The following is a 23,923-nucleotide window of genomic DNA, read 5'->3' on the forward strand; positions in this document are numbered from 1 at the left end:
TTGGGAGGGGAGATCAATTAGGGAGTATGGAGTGAGGCACTGCTTGGGGTAAACAGGACCTCCTCCTGTGCAAGGATGAGCCTGATACAGTTTAAGGTGGTGCACAGGGTGCATATGACTCGGACGAGAATGAGTGGGTTCTTTCAGGGGGTAAGCAGATGAGTTTGAGATGTGTGGGCGGGGGCAAGTGAATCACGCGCACATGTTTTGGGCTTGCGAAAAATTGGGAAGATTCAGGGCGAGAGCATTCGCGGTCTTAGCCAGGATAGTGGAAGAGGAGTGGCGATATTTGGTGTTTCAGAGAAGCCGGAGCTCATGGAGAGGAAGAAGGCCGATATCGTGGCCTTCGCCTCTCTGATTGCAGGATGGCAAATGTTACTGGAGTGGCGGTCAGCATCGGCACCAGGGGTAGCAGCTTCGTTGGGTGACCTGTACAACTTCCTGCAGTTGGAGAAGATAAAATCTGAATTAAGGGGCTCTGCAGAGGGGTTTGAGAAAAGGTGGAGGATGTTAGTGACTGTGTTGGAGCAGCTGTTTGACGGGGGGGGGGAAACAGGGGAGGGTGAAAAAGGGGAAAACATTTGTACAGACTGTATAGTTGATTGCTGGGAAGTATGTTTCCCGGGGTGTTTATGTGTTGTAACCTGTTTTGATACGTTTGCAATAAAATACATTTTTTAAAAAAGGGGGCACGGGATAGGGCAGATAGCCAAAGGCCGGGACTACTGGTGGCGGCCATGAGTTGACCGGTCACACACAAGGTGGTTCCCGCTTGGAGGCTCATGTTTTGGCCCTTTCTACGCGGTTAATGGCGAATTTTGGTGGGACGTAACTGGAGTGTGTAGGTTTCTCCTCCAATGTGGAATGTCAGTGGGTTACAACAACGGACTTAAATCGAACAAAGCCTTGGCTCAAGAGGTGGATAACTCTTGTGGCGCAGCAACAGAAAGTATGGTGGAGCTTGCCGTGTTGTCATCGCCTGCCCTACTGCCTGTGGATCAATTGATGGAGTTCATCAGAGGGGAATTTAAGAAGCATTGGCAGGAGACGCAAGAGGGAGGGTCTGTACAAGGCAACCGAGAGAGCAGTAGCCCTTCTTTGCGGGACTTTAGAACAGGTGGAGCAGCATATGGAGTCATAGGGTGCGATGATCCGAGAGGTAGAGAGGGCAGTGTCTGATCACAGTGACGGGATTGTGTCTTTGGAGATGGAGTGGCAATGCTGGTTGAGGCCCATAAGTTGTTGAAGGGGCAAGAGTGGAAGACCAGGAGAATCAATCCAGGCGGCAAAGTTTACAAATATTCAAATTGCTGAGGGGGTCTAGGGTATGGGTGCCACTGACTACGTGGAAAAGATGTTCGGGAAGCTGGTCAGAGAGGAGGTCTTTGAGAAGCCCCCAGAGGTGGATCAGGCTCACTGGTAACTGCGTCACAGAACAAAAGCTGGAGAACCGCCATGAGAGGTGATCGTCCGGATGCACAAGTTAAAATAAATAATTTAATAATCTTTATTGTCACAAGTAGGCTTACATTAACACTACAATGAAGTTACTGTGAAAAGCCCCTAGTTGCCACATTCCGGCGCCTGTTCGGGCACGCAGGGAGAATTCAGAATGTCCAATTCACCTAATAGCACGTCTTTCGGGACTTGTGGGTAAAGGATCAGACGAGGTTAAGGGAGAGATGGGTTAGACAAACATTCCGCTCAGGGTTTTATTCAAAAGCAAGAGGGTTTGCAATTGTGTTTATAAAGAGGGTGCCTTTTGTGGTGTTTAACAAAGTGTTGGATCCAGAGGGGCAGTTTGTGATGGTAAGCGGGGTTCTGGCAGGGGCACTGAGAAACCCAGCCATGTCGCTAACCCATACCAATGATTTCGGGAGCTTCAAGTCCCTCCACGCTAGTAATATCAGTCTCCGGGCTACCAAGGAGGCAAAGGCCAAAATGTCAGCCTCTCTCTCACCCCCTGGACTCCCCGGTGTTCCGACACCCCAAAAACTGCCACCTCTGGACTCGACGCCACCCTCTTTTTTTAATACCGTGGACATGACATTGCAAATCCCTGCCAGAATCCCCTAAGCTTCGGGCATGCCCAAACCATGTGGACATGGTTTGCAGGCCCTCCTGCACACCTCACACATCTGTCCTCCACCCCAAAAAACCTGTTCATGCGGGCCACCGTCATGTGTGCCCGGTGGACCGGTTGCTGGCATTACCAAATTTACTACATTATTACTGGGCAGTGAATGTGAAAAAGGTGCGGCAGTGGTGGTGGAGGGGGTTTGGCGTGGGTGCAAATGGAGGAGGCCTCCTGCGAGGAGGCGTGCCTAAAGGCGCTGGTTACGGCTCCTCTCCCTGTTCTCCATATCCCAGTATACAGCGAGCACGGCGGTGGTGACATCCCTTAAGATTTGGACTCAGCTTCGGCGAACTTTGTGTTGGCGGGGTGCACGTCAGTACACTCACCAGATTGTGGAAATCATAGGTTTGCTCTGGTGGGGATAGAAGCAACTAAGAGGAGTTGGAGTAAGGAGGGGGTTGGGAGAATTTGGGATTTGTTTGTGGACAGAAGGGGTTGGAAGAATTGAAGGAGAAATTTCAGCACCCAAGGGGGAGTAAATTTCGATACATGCAGGTGTGGGACTTTGTACAAAAAGAGTTTCCTTTGTATAGGGTACAATGACTGAGGAGAGCTCAGTGAATAGGCCCAGTAATACTAAAAGGAGTAAAACGGGAAGTAAAAACATACATGGAAAGCGAAGCAGCAGGTTGTTACATGAGGATATGGGTTCAAAGATAAGGACAATTAGGAGAAAAGTTCAAAGGAAAAATAACTTCGAAGAGGTTACTGATGCAGGTGTTAAGATTCAAAACAAAGGTATAAAATCCAACATAAGGATACTTTACCTGAATGCTCGTAGTATTCGGAATAAGGTAAATCATCGTGAATGACTATGATTTAGTGGCCATTACTGAAACATGGTTATAGCATGGTCACGACTGGGAGTTAAATATCCAAAGGTATCAAACTATTCGGAAGGACAGAGTGGATGGTAAGGAAGGTGGTGTAGCTATGTTATTTAAGGATGTCATCCGGGCAGTAGTGAGGGATGACACCGGTGCTATGGTAGGTAAGGTTGAATCCATTTGGTGGAATTCAGGAATAGTAAGGCGGAAAAGTCACGGATAGGAGTAGTCCATAGGCCACCAAATAGTAACATTACGGTGGGGCAGGCAAAGAAATAACTGATGCATGTAGAAATCTTACAGCAGTTATCATGGGGGATTTTAATCTACATGCCGATTCGTTTAACCAGGTCGGTCAAGGCAACCTTGAAGAGGAGTTTATAGAATGTATCCGCGATAGTTTCCTGGAACAGTATGTAATGGAACCTACGAGGGAATAAGCGGTCCTAGATCTGGTTCTGTGTAATGAGACAGGATTTATTAATGATCTCATGGTTAGGGATCCTCTTGGAAGGAACGATCACAATATGGTGGAATTTAAAATACAGATGGAGGGTGAGAGGGTAAAATCAAACATTAGTGTTTTGTGCTTAAACAAAGGAGATTGCATTGGAATGAGAGAAGAGCTAGCTAAGGTAGGCTGGGAGCAAAGGCTTTATGGTGAAACAGTTGAGGAACAGTGGAGAACCTCTCAAGCGATTTTTCAGTGCTCAGCAAAGGTTTATACCAACAAAATGGAATGACGGTAGAAAGAGGGAAATTTGACCGTGGATATCTAAGGAAAAAAGGGAGAGTATCAAACTGAAGGAAAAAGCATACTAAAGTGGCAAAGATTAGTGGGAGACGAGAGGACTGGGAAACCTTTAGGGGGCAACAGAAAGCTACTAAAAAAACTATAAAGAGTAAGATAGATTATGAGAATAAACTTGCTCAGAATATAAAAACAGATAGTAAGTTTCTACAAATATATAAAACAAAAAAGAATGGCTAAGGCAAATATTGGTCCTTTAGAGCAGTGTTTTTCAAACTTTTTTACCAGGGACCCATTTTTACCAACCAGCGGGACCCACGCCAGTTGACCTTCGGGTCCCACACATGCCGAATTTCGCGATCTACGCTGGCTGACATTTGGGACCCATGCTGGCCGATCTTCGCGGCCCATGCCGGCCGACCTTTGCGACCCACGCTGGCTGACTTTCGCGGCCAACCATTTTCTCTTACCTTGTTTGCTGCTGACAAAATGGAGGAATTGCAATTGGGCCCAAAGCACGTGACGGCTATGTAAACACAATTTACATAGATGACTTGGAGTTGGGGACCAAGGGGAATGTATCCACGTTTCCAGACAACACTAAGATGAGTGGTAAAGCAAAAGGTGCAGAGGATACTGGAAGTCTGCAGAGGAATTTAGATAGTTTAAGTGAATGGGCGAGGTTCTGGCACATGGAATATAATGTTGACAAATGTGGGGTTATCCATTTTGGTAGGAATAACAGCAAAAGGGATTATTATTTAAATGATAAAATATTAAAACATGCTGCTGTGCAGAGGGACCTGGGTGTCCTAGTGCATGAGTTATTGGAATTTAGAAGGATGCGGGGGATCTTATTGAAACATATAAAATTATGAAGGGAATAGATAGGATAGATGCGGGCAGTTGTTTCCACTGGTGGGTGACAGCAGAACTAGGGGACATAGCCTCAAAATAAGGGGAAGTAGATTTAGGACTGAGCTTAGGAGGAACTTCGTCACCCAAAGGGTTGTGAATCTATGGAATTCCCTGCCCAGTGAAGCAGTTGAGGCTCCTTCATTAAATGTTTTCAAGATATAGATAGTTTTTTGAAGAATAAAGGGTTATGGTGTTTGGGCGGGATAGCGGAGCTGAGTCCACAAAAGATCAGCCATTATCTCATTGAATGGTTCGAAGGGCTAGATGCCTACTCTTGCTCCTAGTTCTTACGTTCCCCCAGCTGCCAAGTATGCTGGATAGACTGTTATCAGGCGATGAGCTGGGGGAGGGGAGGGTTTGGGACATATATGGGTGGTTGCTCGAGACAGGGACGGTGTCATTAGAAGAGATAAAAGGGATGTGGGAGGTGCTGGGAGGGGCATTGGGGGAGGGGTCTCAAATGAGATATTATATCGGGTGAACTCGACCTCCTCCTGTGTTAGGATGAGTCTAATATAATTAATAATGGTTCACAGGGCTCATATGATTCGTGCACACATGAGCGGGTTTTTCCCGGAGGTGGATAATAGGTGTGAGAGTGCGAAGCGGGACCAGTGAATCACCTGCATGTTTTGGTCCTGACCAAAATTGGGAGAGTTTTGGACGTTGGTATTTGAGACAGGGGTTGGCATGGTGGTGCCGGTTGCCCCCCACCCCCCATGATGGACCACCCCTGAGGAGGGTCCCCACCTCCAGCTGAGGGTCCCCCACCCCCCACCGAGCACTGGGTGGTAAGCCCAGCACCGCAAAGATGGCTACTCTCCTCCTCGGCTCCCCACAGAAGCCCTTCCGCCGGTTCACATTTTTCAAAAGGAGTACTAATCGGAGCCAGCGACAGCATTTGCTGAGGAGACCGCTGAATGACAGGAGGCCGTTGGATATGGTGTTGCTCTTGTTAGTTGTATGGAAATGAGGCTTGAGTAGTGATAATTGATAATTGATTTCTCGCCACGCTCCAGCAAGATCCTGATTTTGCCTACGGGAGCGGGCAGGTTGCATCGCAAACTGTTTGGCGCCGGGCACAGATCTTGTTTTTGGCCTCTCCTGCTATTCACCAGCCCCGTTACGCTTGAGCCAGAGCACAACGAGGCTGGAGAATTGCGCCCATAGGGTAATGGTCGATGCGATATTTTTCCGACTGGAAAAGTTTCCAGTGGTGTTCCACAAGGCTCAGTGTTGGGGCCCTTATTGTTTATGTATATATATTAATGATTTAGACATAAATGTGGGCAGTATGATTGGGAAATTTGCAGATGTCACCAAAATTTCTCCATGTAATTTATACTGAAGAGGATAGCCGTCGATCCCAGAATGGCATCAATGGTTTAGTTGAGCGGGCAGAGAAGTGGCAAATGGAATTTAATCTGGAAAATAATGAGATAATGCATTGGTGGAGAGCAAAAAGAGCAAAGGTATTTTCAATAAGCAGGAAGATATTGACAGGGGTTGCAGGAAATGAGGGACCTTGGACTTCATGTCTATAGGTCCTTGAAGGTGAAAGAATAGGTCAGTAAGGCATAAGGCATGATTTCCTTTATTGGACGAGATTGAATACAAAAGTAGGGATGTAATGATGGAACTGTATAAAATGCTGGTTAGGGCACAGCTAGAATTTTGTGTAGAGTTCTGGTCAGCACATCACAGGAAGGATATAAGTGGTCTGGAGAGAATACAGAGGAGATTTATAAGAATGTTGCCAGGGCTTGAAATTTGCAACTATGAGGAGAGATTTGAAAGGCTGCGTTGTTTTCATTAGAACAGAGGAGGCTGAAGGGTGACCTAATTGAAGTATACAAAATTATGAGGGGCCTAGGCAGGATAGACAAGAAAGATTGTTTCCCCTAGTTGACGGGTCAATTACCAGGGGTATTAATTTAAGGCGATTGGTGGAAGGATTAGAGGGAACACAAGGAAAAGCTTTTACACCCAGAGGGTGGTGGGTGTGTGGAATTCACTGCCTAAGTTGCTGTTTGAGCCTGAATCACTCAATTCACTCAAATTCCCTGAATCTGCCTCTGGAGTGTTGTAACCTGAAAGGCTACCGACCAACTGGAAAATGGGGTTAAAATGAGTGGCTTGTATCTTTTCCCTTTTTTTGGCCAGGGAAGACACAATGGGCTGAATGGTCTTTTTCTGCACTGTAATGCTTCTATGGTTCTATCTTTGTCGCTCCCAGTCACCAACGGTGGTGGACAATCAGACAACTACTAGAAGGGTTAGCCTTCATGAACACCTCATTAGTCATGGAGGTGCCCAGCACTAGCCAATTTTGAAACAAGGATGTGACACTTGCACGTGTCGAGTTGATGGGCCGCATCACAAGGTCCACAACATCATGGGTGGGATTCTCCATTCCCTCAGCCCCATGTTTCTTGGTGGTGTGCGGTGCGCTGGCACCTGAATTCTCTCTTCCCGCCGCTTGTCAATGGGATTTCCCACTGAAGCCAGCCCTCGCCGCTGCGAAATCCATGGACGTGGGTGCGTTGCCCTGCCAGTGGGAAAAGAGGATCCCAATGGCGGGAGAATTTCAGCTCATATGTACCAGCGTCTAGCCAAATTGGTTCACTCCATGTGACATTAAGAAGCAGCTCAATTACTGGATAAAGAGACTGTGGGCTGGATTCTCCGCTGTCGGGATTCTCTGTAGCGCCAGCACCCCGGGGATTTCCCGACGGTGTGGGGCTGCCCACAATGGGAAATCCCATTGGCCGCTGTCGAGATGGAGAATCCCGGACAAGAACCCCACCCTATGGGTTTTGGTAATGTTTGGCTGTTTGCATCCCAAAATAGATACCCCTAAACAAGTTGTTCAAGTGCAGCTATGCATGGCATCCAACCACCAACATGGCAAATTGCTCAGTTAATTCCTATCCACAAAAAGCTGGAAATATCCAATAAAATTTTTTTTTATTTAGAGTACCCAATTTTTTTTTCCCCAATTAAGGGGCAATTTAGCATGGCCAATTCGCCTAACTTGCACATCTTTGAGTTGTGGGAGTGAAACCCACAAAGACACAGGGAGAATGTGCAAACTCCACACAGACAGTGACCCGGGGCGGGGATTGAACCCGGGTCCTCAGTGGTGTAGGCAGCAGTGGTAACAACTGTGCCACCATATCGTCCCGGGAAAAATCCAATTCATCAAATTACCATTCTATCAGCTTCCTCCAATCATCATCAACCAACCAATAGAAGGGACAATTGATAATGCCATTGTAAAGGTGGCCACGAAGGACATGGGGGATCATCAATCGATCCCACCGTGGGCTTCGTGGAGTAGGAATTCCCCTACTGGCAAGCGGGAGCTCTTCCAATAGGCAATGAGCAGCGGGAGCTTAAAACGTGCTGCTTCAACCCAGACCGGCATTCTGTTGGTTCCTGTGCTTGGACTGTAAGCTGCGGCAGTCACCTTTTATCATTGTACTGATAAAAGGGTATGATGCTGAAAGACTGGCCTTGGTGAGGTTATTATAATAATCTTTATCATTGTCACAAGTAGGCTGACATTAACACTGCAATGAAGTTACTGTGAAAAGCCCCTAGCCGTCACATTCTAGCGCCTGTTCGGGTACACAGAGGGAGAATTCAGAATGTCCAAATTACCTAACAAGCTCGACTTTCGGGACTTGTGGGAGGAAACCGAAGCACCCGGAGGAAACCCACACAGACACGGGGAGAACGTGCAGACTACGCACAGACAGTGACCCAAGCCGGGAATCAAACAAAGGACCCTGGCACTGTGAAGCAACAGTGGTAACCACAGGCATCAAGAGACAGCTTCTCAACAATACCATCTGATTGATTCTGAGTTCAGGTCCCCTTGGGTCACTCTGTTCCAAATCTCATTGTAGGTTTGATTCACAAATACAAGAGTTGAATGCCAGGAAACAGAGAGTAGGCACCTTTGATATCAAGGTAACATTAAAATAGGTATGGCAGCTAGGGACCTAATAATAATAATCTTTATTGTCACAAGTAGGCATACATTAACACTGCAGTGAAGTTTCTGTGAAAAGCCCCTAGTCGCCACATTCCGGTGCCTGTTTGGGTACACAGAGGGAGAATTCAGAATGTCCAAATTACCTAACAGCACGTTTTTCGGGACTTGTGGGAGGAAACCGGAGCACCCGGAGAAAATCTATGCAGACACAGGGAGAACGTGCAGACTCCGCACAGACAGTGACCCAAGCCAAAATCAAACCTGGGACCCTGGCGCTGTGAAGCAATAGTGCTAACCACTGTGCTACCGTGCTGAGCAAAAGTGATCAGTTATGGGAGAAATGGCTGGAGTCATACCTGCCACAGAGGATACTGGTGTTGGCAATGAGAATAAAATTCATTTTAAAAAATGACACACTTTCCATGTTGCACATGTCAGAATATTTACTGTTGTAGGCAGAGGAATTCACTGCAGAAATGATTCTGGAATCAGAGAATTACTTCCTCAATGCCTAAACTCACACATAAACAGTAGGCATTTGTATTTGGTATCAGAGGGCAGCTTTATGTCCAAAATGAGTCATTACCTTCACTGGAGAAGATAACTGGACAAGAATATGTGACCAAAACAAATGATAGAAATTAAAACATGAGCTGTTCTTGGCCTTGCTATATTTACCATTAGATGCACAAAGCAGCACAACATGCAGGTAGACACATTGCACCTTTTCAGATGGCTGCCTCAGGTAAAGCACCAGGGCTAATGCCAACAGATCTTTGTCAGTAGCAACATCGTACACAGCTACCATTTGGTGACTCTATTTCAGTAGTTTGGAAGACTCCACAGGATGATCCTGCCATTTTCTCTGGATTGGCATTAGCTATCACATTTACTGCCATAGTAAAAGCCACCTCCCAGGCTGCTCTGCCCCTGCTTGTGTGTGATGAATGTATTCACCAGATAGGTGATATGCCTTTAAGGTTTGGTGTGATATGCCTTTAAGGCTTGGGTTGGAACCCCGGTGGGCTCCGCCTCTGGCTCCGCCTCCCTGGGGCTGTATATAATGTTGCATCCAGTGGGTGGTGCTCAGTTTGTACTGAAGTCTCTGGCTAGCTAAGTTATTTGCGTATTAAAGCCTTCATTCACTTGATCTCACTCTTGTGTCGTAATTGGTGGTACCTAGTCAGTAGGAGGTTCACCACCCTCGTCACCGACCAGCGGTCGGTCACCTTTATGTTCGACAACGCATAGCGGGGCAAGATCAAGAATGATAAGATCTTGAGATTGAGAATCGAATTCTCCACCTACACTTACGATATTAAGTATCGTCCGGGGATGCTCAACGAGTCCCCAGATGCCCTGTCCCGCGGTACATGCGCCAGCGCGCAAGAGGATCAACTGCGGGCTATCCACAATGACCTCTGTCACCCGGGGGTCACCCGGCTTGCCCACTTTATTAAGGCCCGCAATCTGCCCTACTCCACCGAGGAAGTCAGGGCCATGATCAAGGATTGCCAAATCTGCACGGAGTGCAAACCGCCCTTCTATCGGCCAGGCAAGGCTCGCCTTGTGAAAGCCTCCAAGCACTTTGAGCACCTAAGTATCGACTTCAAAGGGCCCCTTTAGTTTATTAACAAAGTGAACATGTGGAAAGATAACCACCAATCGCAATGCCTATTTCTTAACCATCATTGGGGCCTCACGGTAGCATGGTGGTTAGCATCAATGCTTCACAGCTCCAGTGGTCCCAGGTTCGATTCCCGGCTGGGTCACTGTCTGTGTGGAGTCTGCACGTCCTCCCCGTTTGTGCGTGGGTTTCCTCCGAGTGCTCCGGTTTCCTCCCACAGTCCAAAGATGTGCGGGTTAGGTGGATTGGCCATGATAAATTGCCCGTAGTGTAAGGTTAATGGGGGGATTGTTGGGTTACCGGGTATACGGGTTACGTGGGTTTAAGTAGGGTGATCATTGCTCGGCACAACATCGAGGGCCGAAGGGCCTGTTCTGTGCTGTACTGTTCTATGTTCTATTGATGAGTACTCCCGCTTCCCATTCGCTGTCCCCTGCCCCGACATGACCTCGGCCACTGTTATAAAGGCACTGCACAGCATCTTCACTCTGTTCGGTTTCCCCACCTACATCCACAGCGACCGGGGTACATTGTTCATGAGCGATGAGCTGCGTCAGTACCTGCTCGGTAAGGGCATCGTTTTGAGCAGGACTACCAGCTACAACCCGCAGGGAAATGGGCAGGTGGAGAGGGAGAACACGACGGTTTGGAAGGCTGTCCTTCTGGCCCTTCAGTCTAGAAGTCTCCCAATTCCCCACTGGCAGGAGGTAGTACCTGATGCGCTCCACTCCATTAGATCACTCCTCTGCACAGCCACGAACGATACCCCTCACAATCACTCGTTTGTTTTCCCTAGGAGGTCCATCACCGGGATCTTGCTTCCATCCTGGCTGACAATTCCGGACCTGTTCTTCTCCGGAGGCATGTGAGGAGCCATAAGATGGATCCCCTAGTCGAGAGGGTCCCGCTGCTACATGGTAACCCCCAGTACGCCTACGTCGCGCATTCTGACGGACGTCAAGATACGGTTCCCCCGCCAATGTTTCCCCCTGCATCCCCGTGTCACCAGTCGCCACCAACTGAGCCCCCCCCCCCCCCCTGCACTGTCACCCCCAGCCACCCACCCGGCCCCTGCTGCCCAACCTTCTTCGACACGCCAGACGGAAGCTCCGACCGCTGTGCTCCCGGATATACCATCATTGATGACATCTGTGCCCTCCGTATCACTGCCTGAGCTGAGGAGGTCAAAGAGGACGATCAGGCCTCCTGATAGACTGAACATTTGACCCCACGCCACCCCCGACAGACTTCGTGTTTTTTTTTTAAACAGGGGGGGGGAATGTATTCACCAGATAGGTGATATGCCTTTAAGATTTGGTGTGATATGCCTTTAAGGCTTGGGTTGGAACCCCGGTGGGCTCCGCCTCCCTGGGGCTGTATATAATGTTACGTCCAGTGGGTGGTGCTCAGTTTGTACTGAAGTCTCTGGCTAGCTAAGTTCTTTGCGTAATAAAGCCTTCATTCACTTGATCTCACTCTTGTGTCGTAATTGGTGGTATATCATCGTGGTAACAGGCAATGAGGCAGCAGGATAATTGGAAACCTGAGAGATGCAATCCACATAGGTGCTCACACTGAAAAATGTGCTGTAGTCAATTATCATTGTGTCTGGGTTTCCCCACATGCTTTCTGAAGCATTCCACAAATGTGCTTGTCTGGACAGCATTACGTATTCAACCAGTGTCCAAACCTTGAAGGTTCAGATTGCTGTAATTAGAAACTAAATGATGCGAGTCAGACATCACAAAGCACCAACACGACAAGGCTCTTTATTTCTGACTTTATTTTATTTCTACTTTTTTGGCATTTTTTTTGTCTTTAATCTCACAAGAAGGGTGTGTTCTGTTGTCCTGTCAGTTCAAGGTGGATTTTGATTGGTGCTTGGTTAGATTAGAGATCGGACTGTGGTGGGATGTGCAAACGAGCAGGTGAGTGCACCCAAAAGCTCAGATTTTAGGCAAATAATTGATTAATGTATGTAAATATAATCCTTTAAGCAATTTAAATGTACATAGAAAATAAAGAGCTTTGGCTACTTGTATAATTAAGCAGGTTGTACAAGTACATGGGAAGAGCATGATTAACACATTGAGCACTGGACAGAATCTTTGCACCATTGAAAATACGCTATTCCTTTGTGCGGTCTCAGCAAGCTAGACTTGCTGCACGTTATCTATCATAGAATATTGAAAAGTAGAATTAGAGAAAGGCGTAACCATCATTGAGCTTTTCTGTACTAACAATGAGAATAAACTCCAATTTTAAAAATGGCACTCCCTCCATAATGGCATAATATTTACTGTTGTACTGTTGAGTTCAGCCTCTGGCGGTGATCTTCAGGAGGTGATCCAAGTGTTCCATGATAAGGGAACACCGATAAATCTTGTACAGTCCACCAGAATGTGTTTTTTTGTCCCTTGTTCAAGTCTTACCATGGTGGGAACAACTTCCCAATATTAACCCACCTAAAATACTTGAAGTACGAGTCAAGAAGGAGCTGGAAATCAAAGGCGGGCCCTACTATTTACGATGCAGAGTGCAATCCAGTTGCTAGTCAGTTCAACAAGTTGCCCAGTTGGCAAACATTTAGAATGAGACACAGGGCAGGTGTTGGGGAGACCAACTTCCAGCTAACATGGTCAATTAGATCCAGTATTGAGATTGTGGTATTATACTTTAGCACCTTTAGATAGTAGATTTTCATATCCTCTGTGGGTAACCAGGTCCTCTTGCTACGTGGCAGCAGTGCTAACCACTATGCCACCGTGCTGCCCCCATTTGTTATCAGGTGGGAGGAGGTCACACAATTAATGTATCGGGCCTCGATGCAAGGTTTAAGTGAAACCATCACCACTGAAATGGACTTCAAATCTAAATGGACAATAATAGCACTCATTAGAAGGCAAAAAGTTCACGGTTCCTTTCATCAGTTCTCATAGGAGGTAAGAGGTAATCAGTGTTGTCCCAGGATATGATCTACTTCATTTTAATGTGCCTCAATTGGCTTATTATAATAGTTAGAGAACCAGACATGTCAACGATCTGTCCATTTCTGCTTTGAGGAACTAGACAGTGCTGACAATGTCCTATTCAATCCAAACTGTCCAAGGTCCAGATAATTTAGCTGAAAAACTTGTGCTGAACCCTGAAGAAGAATCCACAACATCAACTTCAAAGTGAAGCAACAACCCATTGGGGTTGATTCAACCCTCTTCTTTCCCCCCCCTCCCAAAAAAAAATATTTTGTGTGTTCAAGATTCATAACCTTTCCCGATAGCAACGTTGAAAAGGTTGAATGCTGTGGTGTGAGTCTGTAAACCATATATGGTCTCATCGGTGTCTTTTTTTTCAATAAATTTAGAGTACCCAATTCTTTATTTCCAATTAAGGGGCAATTTGGCATGGCCAATCCACCTAGCCTGCACAGCTCCATGCAAACACGGGGAGAATGTTCAAACTCCACACAGACAGTAACCTGGGGCCGGGTTCAAACCTGGGTGCTCAGCGCTGTGAGGTAGCAGTGCTAATCACTGCACCACCGTGCCGCCCTCTCATCACTGTCAATGGGAAAACTTCCAGTGAGATGTTGCCTCAGAAAAACTTTTCCTCTTTGCGTGGTTTGGAAGAGGGCTTGACTACATTTTCTTATAAAGCTACCAGAACTAACTCAGTTTGGCCCCATGCTGTTTTGGAACAGTGTTTCTTCCAGTAATGGATTGTCTACTGTCTAATAGGGAAAAAGTGGACTCTTCAAAAATGAGGAAGTCTGGCAACTCATTCTGTGGAGTATTGATCTCCATCCTCAACATCGAAGGGTATGTATTGAAACTATCAGTCCAAAATCATCTCAACGAGGAAAAAGTATTGGAGACTTGTGTGCTGGGATGGGGAGAGGGCAGGGCGAATGACAATGGAGAAATACAAGATAATGGAGATGTACACACTCGTACCGATCGACCAATCATAGAGCAGCCTGGATGGAACGTGGGAGTCGGGGGACCTGGGGGAAGGTGTCACCCCGGTTCTTCATGGTAGTCGACAATCAAATGAATTCAAAACTTCCATTTCATCCCAGAGGCTTGAGTAATCATCAGATCAAAGGTCTTAGCTTTCGCCTCATCTCTCATTTCTCCTTGAAATACTATGGATTCACTCAGGGTAGACAATGCTGTTTTGACATAATTGATATGTAAATCTTAATATAAATATGATACTAGTCAATCTCTTAAGTGTAAACCACAGATCTCTACAACATCAGTTTTATGTTCTAAACAGTTTAAATAATATAAATATATATACATGGTCTATTTGGGGTTTTTTTTCCATAGGATATTCACAACTGCCGGTGGCAAGCTAATGCTTCCAATGTTCTACCAATCTATCGGAAGTAACATGCTATGTTTATGCTGGGGCAAGCTAGATTCAGTCAAATACTGTATAAGAGAACAAATCCAGCTACTCAACGGGATACAGTGGAATCCATATATACACATTGGCCAATTATTGAACATGGATGCGCTCCCGTCAGTAAATGAAGGGATAGTCAGACTTCACTTGTTACAAACCTAGAAATGTTAAACAAGACTGACTCTGGGGTTTCCTTTGTTTGAGATTGGCGTTTCTGTGAAGACCTGTGGAAATGAATCACAAGGGTAGCCAGCCAGTCCTCCTCCCACAGCCCTGCCACTGTCTCTAAAGTTCTCAACAGCGACTCGGGTAAGGGTGGAGGGTGTGTGTGTGTGTATGTGTGTGTCAGGGATAAAGAAGCAGTTCCCTTGCGGATTTCCTCTCTCCACTGGGAGGAAACATCTGGTCTCCATTCAGCCCGTCTTCCTGATAGCCCAGCTAATTTATTAGAATTACTGTGTTATTATGCAGAAGCTTTTGCATTCCATCTACACATGAACTTTTAAGTGTATATCAGGATTCAACTGTGTACATAATGCAGAGAGGGCACAAGCACCTGGTTCAATAGAGAAAACAGCCACGGAATTGCTTCTCAGGGTCGAATTGCTCTTTCTGATTCACTGAGGAACTGGTTCATAAAAATTACCCAACTGTAATTGTTCAGCAGGCAACAGGGATTACGTGCTAGTTGTTATTTTTCTCTCAGCTCGTTTCCATTACAAACCAGAAGGTATCTAATTGTCCATCTTTACCTATCTCCAGTTGGTGCAAATTGTGTCCAATATCAATGCACCAACTATGATGTGGAGATGCCGGCGTTGGACTGGGGTGAGCACAGTGAGAAGTCTTACACCAGGTTAAAGTCCAACAGGTTTGTTTCAAACACGAGCTTTCGGAGCACTGCTCCTTCCTCAGATGAATGAGGAATTCACCTGAGGAAGGAGCAGTGCTCCGAAAGCTAGTGTTTGAAACAAACCTGTTGGACTTTAACCCGGTGTTGTAGACTTCTCACTATGCACCAACTAAGTTACAGAACTCCTTTGGATGTGTGAGGAGAGGTCAGAGTTAACACGGGATCCAAAGTTATTTCACAAGAAGGGGTATTTGGAAGGGCCTATAAGCTGGGGGTCAAATGTCACACTAACTTCTCGCTTCTGCTAAGTTAACTAAATTCTCCAGCTGAGAGATTTCAGTCACAATTAACAACAGATTACCACTAATAAAGTGCCTTCAATGTGGAAAAATGTCCTAAAGTGCTTCAAAGAGTACAACAAATGGACATAGAGCGGAGGAGGCAAGGCGGTGGCATTTGTGGTTCACGGAGAAAGAGGGCAAATTTGATGTTCAATGGCATGGTCAAGGTGGCAACTTTGCAGGTGCTTATAGGAGAGGGAAGAGGTGGGAAGTGGGAAAGACACTGCCGGAGGTTGAGGCTGAAACTGTCAGATAGCTCCACTGTGGATGGTGGAATGGGCAGAAAACCTAACAGGCTGGAGAAACAGCTCAAGAAAATGAATTGAATGAAAAATGAAGTTATGGGATGTGAGCATCACTGGTTAGGCATTCATTGTCCATCCCATATATATCTTTCTGCGTCTGGATTTGAGGTTTTAAATGTAGAAGGGAAATTAAAGCTCGGACGCATGATTAGAGATACAGTATTGCAATCTAAACTGCTCCGCATTATTCTTTATTGAAGTCTATTGTCCAGGGATCAATCCTAAATGTTACAGAGAGGCAGCCACGGACTTATCAGTCTCTCTCTGTTACCCTGCCTAAAGCTTCTGAACTGCTGGCTCGAAGGAGACATCTTGGGCTGAAGTCTCCACCACTGGGATGCTCCGTTTTGCTGGCAGCCCAGGGATTTCCTGACAGCGTGGGGCTGCCCACAATGGGAAATCCCATTGACCAGCTGGCGAAACGGAGCATCCCGGCAGCGGGGTGAAGCAGAAATCTGGTGTGGCGGGATGGAGAAACCCTTATGTACATGGCTTTATATAGGACTTTACAATTGGGGATTTCACACTCCATACAAGAGCCCTGTGCATAATATCACTGCGGCAGCACCTCATGACATCATTGGTGCTATAACCGCCAAAAGTCCTAAAGTAGAGAACACTGCAGCATTGGAATCACATGATCAGTTAGCATAAATCGGGCATGATTATCCTCCACGGGAATGTGATCCAATTTATAATCTTAATCCACCCTCTATTTCGGAGTTCTTCCTTCGTCCTACTCCCAGACTTCGCCCCACGGCCCCTCAGCCAGCTCCGAATAGGTACTCAACAGGATTTCTCCAACCACCTTCCTGGGCAGGTTCTGCCACCCATGCACCACAATGAAGATTGGATACGGAGCAGTGCAAGGGAGTTAATTTGCCACCTCTTGTTCCCTGGCTCATGTAATTGTGACCCCAACAAGGGCTCACTAGAAAGAGATTTATAGGACAGTACCGCTGCTTAATCACAAGATTTAGTAAGCAGGAACCTTTTCCAGGTTGATACTGCAGCACTGTAACACACCACTCTTTAATTGAGATATTAGACCAAAGGCCTCAGTGTTCCTATTTGGGTGAACACTAAGGGAGGGCAGTGGGGATTACATTCTTGAAGGATGAGACCCAATAGGGATGAAAAGAACTCTTCACCTGAACTTAATGTTATCTTTTCTAGTCATGCGTTGTTGGGTATCTTCAGTAGCAGTACACCCTACCCATACCTGCTCAGCTGGTACCTTCTGAACTGGTGTCAATCCAAGCAGGCATGTGTGCACAGCCTTACTCTCCACTGCTCGTCTTTGTATCATACTATTTCCTCAGTAATAAACCATAGGCTGTCCTGTTTGGGAGCTTAACAAAGAGCCACTGTCTTGATGCATCAACAGTCCCTCTAATGGCCAGAGATTACTTTAGTCGGTTTTCATAATCCATTTATGCATCTCCTGCATCCCTCCAACACAGCAAATATCACTATCAGCCTCTGCTGCAGAACTCTTGCCTGATTCTCAGCCCCCACAGTTTTATTTTTACGGAGATGGTCATGAGTTGGGAAAAGCTCCTGATAGGGAAATGATCACTGAATTGGGAGACTAGTGACTTCTCAACACTCTGTGACGTGCTCTGAGGAGCCACCAGTCACTCTCAGGAGAGAAGAGTGCAAATATGGATTTGTAGGTTGTATCCTTTGTGCCTGCAGCTCAAGCCAATCCCACTTTGTGTCAGCGCTGTGCCCTATGGATTGTGTTTCCCTCGAACCCTGTGAGATTGTGGGAGGGAAAGTTTGCAGCACAACGAGCAGGTGGCAGTGGGACCTGTGTGTGACCCATCAACAGTCCCTCTAATGGCCAGAGATTACTTTAGTCGGTTTTCATTATTGTTAAATTAATATACCAGCATCCGTCAGCACCAACCCCCCCCCCCCCCCCCCCCCCCCCCCCCCACAAAATCATTTTGGCATTGAACTGATAAACCTTATCAAGCTGTGATGTAAACAAAGAAACATGATTTTCAGAAATGAATAACCCATGGCAGGGCCAGACCTGCAAACCCTCCCAGTGTTCAAGCAGTACAACCATCAACAGAAGCTGGTTCCCAAGATGGACTCAGTGATATATCCACTCCATTGTACTGGCGAGAACATCTCCCAGCCTCATAATGATCCTGAGAACACGACACGCACCAGGCTAAATAACTGGCTTTTCGAAAGACATTGTCACTGCTGTTTTGGTTTACATACCTGTGTTTGATGGGCATTTTCTTAGCTTAGGAGCCACTCTGCCATTTAACAGGGCAGGTGTCATTGGCAAGAAGCAAGGCAGAAAGCCAACGCGTGTTCAATACATGAACCCAAGATTGTGCTAATACTGTTCTGTAAATGTCTGGTCCATTGATAGGGATTATGAGGGAGTGATATCAAGTTGCCAGGCAGCAGGCCGACCCTCAGTACCAGGAGCAGGTGGTGACCTGCAGTGTCAGAGTGCTAGCATATTGTGTTTGGTGGAGGCCGGGGGGGGGGGGGGGGGGGGGGGGGGGGATGGTAGAAATTGGGATTAATCTGCTAAAGGCAATGAGTCAGAGAATAACACCGATTTACAGTCATAAATTAGATCAAGTGATTTGCTGTGCCAAACCATGCAATTCTCTACACTTACTGCTCTTCATATGATTTGCTACCTGCTACTACAATTATATAAAGAAGCCCCAGAAGCATGAAAATGTGAGGTTCTTAACCGATCTAAAAGATAACCTATTCAAATTAAACTAAGTTAAGATGTGGGACAGTATTCTTCAAACCCTGGCAGGGATGATCTACACTTCACCTTCTGGAAGTGCAACTCACGGACTTTGTAAAGATAGCTTGTGTTCTTATTTCAAAGTCCCGTAAAAGCTTGTTGTGGGCACATTTCATCTTGGCTGCCCGTCCTTTTCATGTCAAAGCCTTTTGGTTCCGCAGGCTTTGTAGTCTCTTCGTACCAAGACGACCAATGCTGCCCATTGGATACGGAAGAAACTCCCACCTGCCTTCCAACACAGAATGACTGCTGGCAAACACGTGCGCCAGTAATTTGTACTGATCATGTGGTTTAAATGATAAAATCTAACTCCAGCTATTATGGAAAGAAAAAGCTCTGGTCAGGGAAATGTTGTGATAACTAATGATCATCTCGTTTGTGCCCAAACGCACGGGTCACATGTAACATTTGGGACTGGGGGTGGGGCAAGGGGGTGGATTTGATTGTTAAATTACTGGTGCTCATGCCCAATCCCCAAGCAACCCACAGCTTTTACTTCCTGGACATCTTAGCCTAACAAAACTGTTTGTGGGCCTTCTGCGGTGTGTTTCCTTGTCTAGGGTGATGGGGCATGGTGTTCTTTTGCATTGATGTTGTCTGTATCAGAAAGCTGCCCTGTGTTTTCCACTGTTTTGAGTTCCACAGTGGAGTCGCGGCACTCCTTTCCTCTCCCACAGGTGACCAGGGAGACTCTGAAGTCCATCGTGCCGGTGTCAATGGCGCTCAGAAGATATCTGGGCAGGTCTTCCAGTCCTGTGTCTCCTTGCACTCCCAGTAGCCACCTTTGTAAACGTACATCTCTTCCCCAGTGATGGGGTCCTCTTCCTTCTCAAACCACACTGGTTCGTAGGGTTCATGTTCCCTGCCTGTAAAATAAAGAACTTTACATATTTTCATAATGTCCTTTCGAGCGTCATGATGCCCAACAGTTCTTCATGGCCAATGATCTACTTTTAAAATATTGTCACTGTTGTAACAAAGGAAAATTAGCAGTCAACATGTGGAGAGCAAGGTCCCCCAAGCCGTAATGACTATGGGTGCGATTCTCTGGCCGCATTGCGCTTGAGCAAGAGGCACAACGTGGCCGGACAATCCGGGGAGTGCTCTCTCACGGACCTCCAGGCAGCGGCTACACCTCACGGGATTCACTCAACCCCACGAGGTGTTGGAGTCGGAACTCAGCCCAAAAGGGATGGGACCAAACAGCGCTTATGGAAGTAAGTCTTAAACCTACTTAAAACTTACTCACTCGGGATACACCAGCCTCCCTCGATTCACTGGCCTCCCCAGGGGAGCTGCAGCCAGATGCCAATCAGTGCTGGTTCACACAAACGTGGGCCAGGTGGAATGGCACCCGGGGGGGGGGGGGGGCACTCCCGGGCTGTTAGAGACCCCTGGGTGGTCAGGGAGCTTCCCTGGCCCTCCCCCTGGAATGTGGGCAGCTTGGCACTGCCAGCCTGGCACTGCCAAAATGGCTGGAGCACTGCCTGGGTTCCAGTGCAAGGCGTACAGGTACCAGGATGGCATTGCCAAGGGTCAGGGCCCGAGGGGAGCCATGCCCATGAAGGAGGGTGGGTTTGAAGGATGGGGGTGTGTAGGGCAGGTAAGTAGGGGTCTCCAGGAGGTTGGGGTGGTGACGGTGGGGGTCCTGGAAGGATGGGGGTGCTTTAAGGGGCCTGAAGAGGGGGCCCCCCAGGGACCCCACAGTGGGGTGAACAACGAATAAAGAAAAGTACAGCACAGGAACAGGCCCTTCAGCCCTCCAAGCCTGCGCCAACCATGCTGCGCATCGAAACTAAAATAATCTACACTTCCAGGGTCCGTATCCCTCTATTCCCATCCTATTCATGTATTTGTCTAGATGCCCCTTAAATGTCACTATTGTCCCTGCTTCCACCATCTCCTCCGGCAGCGAGTTCCAGGCACCCACTACCCTCCGTATAAAAAAGTTGCCTCGTACATCACCTCTATATCTTGCCCCTCGCATCTTAAACCCCCCCACCCCCCCCTAGTAATTGACCCCTCTACCCTGGGAAAAAGCCTCTGACTATCCACTCTGTCTATGCCCCTCATAATTTTGTAGGCCTCTATCAGGTCGCCCCTCAACCTCCTTCGTTCCAGTGAGAACAAACCGAGTTTATTCAACCGCTCCTCATAGCTAATGCCCTCCATACCAGGCAACATCCTGGTAAATCTCTTCTGCACCCTCTCTAAAGCCTCCACATCCTTCTGGTAGTGTGGCGATCAGAATTGAACACTATACTCCAAGTGTGGCCTGACTAAGGTTCTATACAGCTGCAACATGACTTGTCAATTCTTATACTCAATGCCTCGGCCAATGAAGGCAAGCATCCTGTATGCCTTCTTGACTTTAGTTGGGTGTGTCTTTAGTTGGGAGTGTGGGGTAGTGCCCATGTGTGTGGGGGGTGACATTGCCAATGGATGGGTGGTGCGGGGACCCACAGGCTCACTTAGAGATCGGGGCACCCTTTCAAAATGGCGGCATCTCGGTTCAGCTCCCTAGTGCTAAGTTCTAAATCTGGGCTAAACCAGTAAGAAATTCTCTCGGGCCCAAAAAAGTGACTAAGTGTCATTGAATAGCGGTGGGGAACTCGCCGGCTCTGAAAAACACACCGTAAATGAACTTTGAAATTTTTGGGGAGAACCGTGCCCCGTATTTTTTCATGCTGTTGCTGAATGGATAAATATTTATGTACAGGACACCAGGTACAGCACCTTCTTCAGCATGGTGGCTTGAGATTTTTCATTACTGCCCGAGGAGCCGACAGAGGCCTTGGTTTAACATATCGGATGTGATGGCATTCTGACAGTGCAACATTCCCTCGGTTCTACACTAAAGTACCATCCTAGGTTATGCACTGAGATCCCCAAAGTCTCTATGAATCCCCAACCTCCTGACTCGAGTGGCAAGAGGGCTACCAACTGAACCAAGGCAAACACAACAGATCAAAGTCACTTTGTACACCTCTGGCAATAATCTGTCCCCAATATTCTTTTTTTTTTAAATTCAGAGTACCCAATTCATTTTTTCCAATTAAGGGGCAATTTAGCATGGCCAATCCACCTACCCTGCACATCTTTGGGTTGTGAGGGAAAACACACGCAGACACGGGGAGAATGTGCAAACTCCGCACGGACAGTGACCCAGAGCCGGGATCGAACCTGGGACCTCAGCGCCGTGAGGCAGCAGGGCTAAGCCACTGTGGCACCGTGCTGCCTTAGTCCCCAATATTCTAAACACACACAATTTCTTCAGAGTGATTTTTTTTCCCCCTTCCCCTCGACACACACTGTTCATTCCTGAAGTTACTGGGTGTATGAATTGTCCTCCTCCTCTCTGAGGGGTATTGCACTTTAAGTCTGAGGTGTGCTGGAAGGTGCTTGTTGCATTAGAGGCTCGCACATTTTATTGTTATTTAGGGCAAAACTGCGTTCAAGCCCTGGTGTCAGAGGAGTAATTTCGGAGTTGTGTGTCACCTCACCACCCAGTTCACCTCCCAGTCCCAGCAGAGCCACAACAGGTTGACGCTCACCTTCCTCCTCAGCTGTGACTGCCTCGGCCTCTCTCAGGCGCCGCACGGCTCTCTGCTTCTCCTCCAATCGCTGTTTCTCCACATTTGCCTCCTCCCAATCACCATTCTCCATCAGCCGTTGATCCGGTCGCAGGCGGCTGTCAGTTGGTGCCGTTCCAAGCTCCATTTCGTTCAGGGTCAATGCCAGGTCAGAGAAGTAGTACATGTTTTCTGCATTGTCACTGCAATAACAGAACAGGCTGTTACTGTGCATTCGAGTACAGCAAACAATATATTGGCCTTGGAAGTGGGCGCAGCACGGAGTTACTGGAATGGTAACAGGGTTTAAAATGTTATATCACAAGGGCGGGATCTTTAATCTGTTTTGTAGTCCCCTGAGAATGGAAGGTTGAATGGTGACCTAATTGAGGCCTTTCAGAAGTTCAATGGATTCGATAATATCAATTCATAAGAACCTTTACTTCAAGTGGAGGAATTCCTGATAAACCAGATCTCAACAGTTGAGCTAGGAAGTTCAAGAATAAAATCAGGAAACATTTTTTCAAACAAGGGGAATGGAAACCTGGAACCCACTTGGTCAATTTTAAATCTTCAGCACTGAGATCAATAGATTTTTGTTGGATATCGAGGAATACAGAGAAAAGGTGGGTTAATGGAGTTGAAGTACAGAGTAGGAGCGGGCAAGCTCAAGGGGATGAATGGCATATTTTGTCAGGTCACATGCAGTGATATTGATGTGGTGGGAGTTGTCTTGCATGTCCCTAAAAATAGTGATGACTTGGCTTAATATGAAGCACAGTAACAAGAACAACTTGTACTGACTGTATATAGGATCATTAATAGAAACATTGGTCTAGTGTGCTTTAGAAAGGGACTAAAGAAATAAAGGAATGAACTAACAGTCGCGTGTGAGAGAAAGGACATGCAAGTTAGAAGCTTGGTTGAAAGTGGTTAGCAATGAGATTTGGAGAGGGAATTCTGATATGCAGGTCTAATGGCTGAAGGCTCTGCCACCAATGATGGAGCCATAGGAGGGTAGGACGAACAGAGTGAAGGAGTGAGGGTTGTGGGAGGGGACTGGAGGAGACTGGAAATAGGGTGGGCAAGGCTATGGAATGACAGTCAGATTCAATCGCTTAGATACACAGAGACAGTGAAAAGGGTTGATCAGGACTTAGGGGATACTAGGGTAGAGCCATCTAAGTTTTTACCTAAGTTACTGACAGTGAAGGATAGGAGGCTAGAAAGTAAGGTACTGACAAAATCAAAAGGTACCAAAAGTGGAAATAAAAGTTTCATTGGCACTCTGGAGGCAGGCTCAGTGGAATAAGTGATCCCAATCTTGAGTAGGATGTGGGCTTTGAAGAGCTGGGTAGCTGCCTCACCCAGGTGTGCGGATTCACACTCTG

The 23,923-nt window shown here is 47.0% G+C and overlaps 2 protein-coding genes across 12 annotated transcripts in view; both read right to left on the reverse strand.

The window, feature by feature from the left end:
- Positions 1–9,441, reverse strand: part of si:ch211-102c2.8 — a 114,904-nt gene extending 105,463 nt beyond the window's left edge. Inside the window, exon 1 of the mRNA XM_038793481.1 lies at positions 9,312–9,441. Within this exon, the coding sequence (XP_038649409.1) occupies positions 9,312–9,441 (130 nt within the window). The remainder of the gene's footprint in view (positions 1–9,311) is intronic.
- A 9,992-nt stretch (positions 9,442–19,433) lies between these two features.
- Positions 19,434–23,923, reverse strand: part of si:ch211-106a19.1 (uncharacterized protein LOC561797 homolog) — a 536,207-nt gene continuing 531,717 nt past the window's right edge. For all 11 annotated transcript variants that reach the window (XM_038792345.1, XM_038792336.1, XM_038792353.1 and 8 more), the window contains 2 exons: positions 22,515–22,735; positions 19,434–19,826 (listed from right to left, as the gene is read on the reverse strand). In XM_038792345.1, the coding sequence (XP_038648273.1) occupies positions 19,684–19,826; positions 22,515–22,735 (364 nt within the window). In that variant the 3' untranslated portion in view covers positions 19,434–19,683. The remainder of the gene's footprint in view (positions 19,827–22,514; positions 22,736–23,923) is intronic.

This window comes from Scyliorhinus canicula, chromosome 1 (assembly GCF_902713615.1).
Source record: "Scyliorhinus canicula chromosome 1, sScyCan1.1, whole genome shotgun sequence".
Lineage (NCBI taxonomy): Eukaryota > Metazoa > Chordata > Chondrichthyes > Carcharhiniformes > Scyliorhinidae > Scyliorhinus > Scyliorhinus canicula.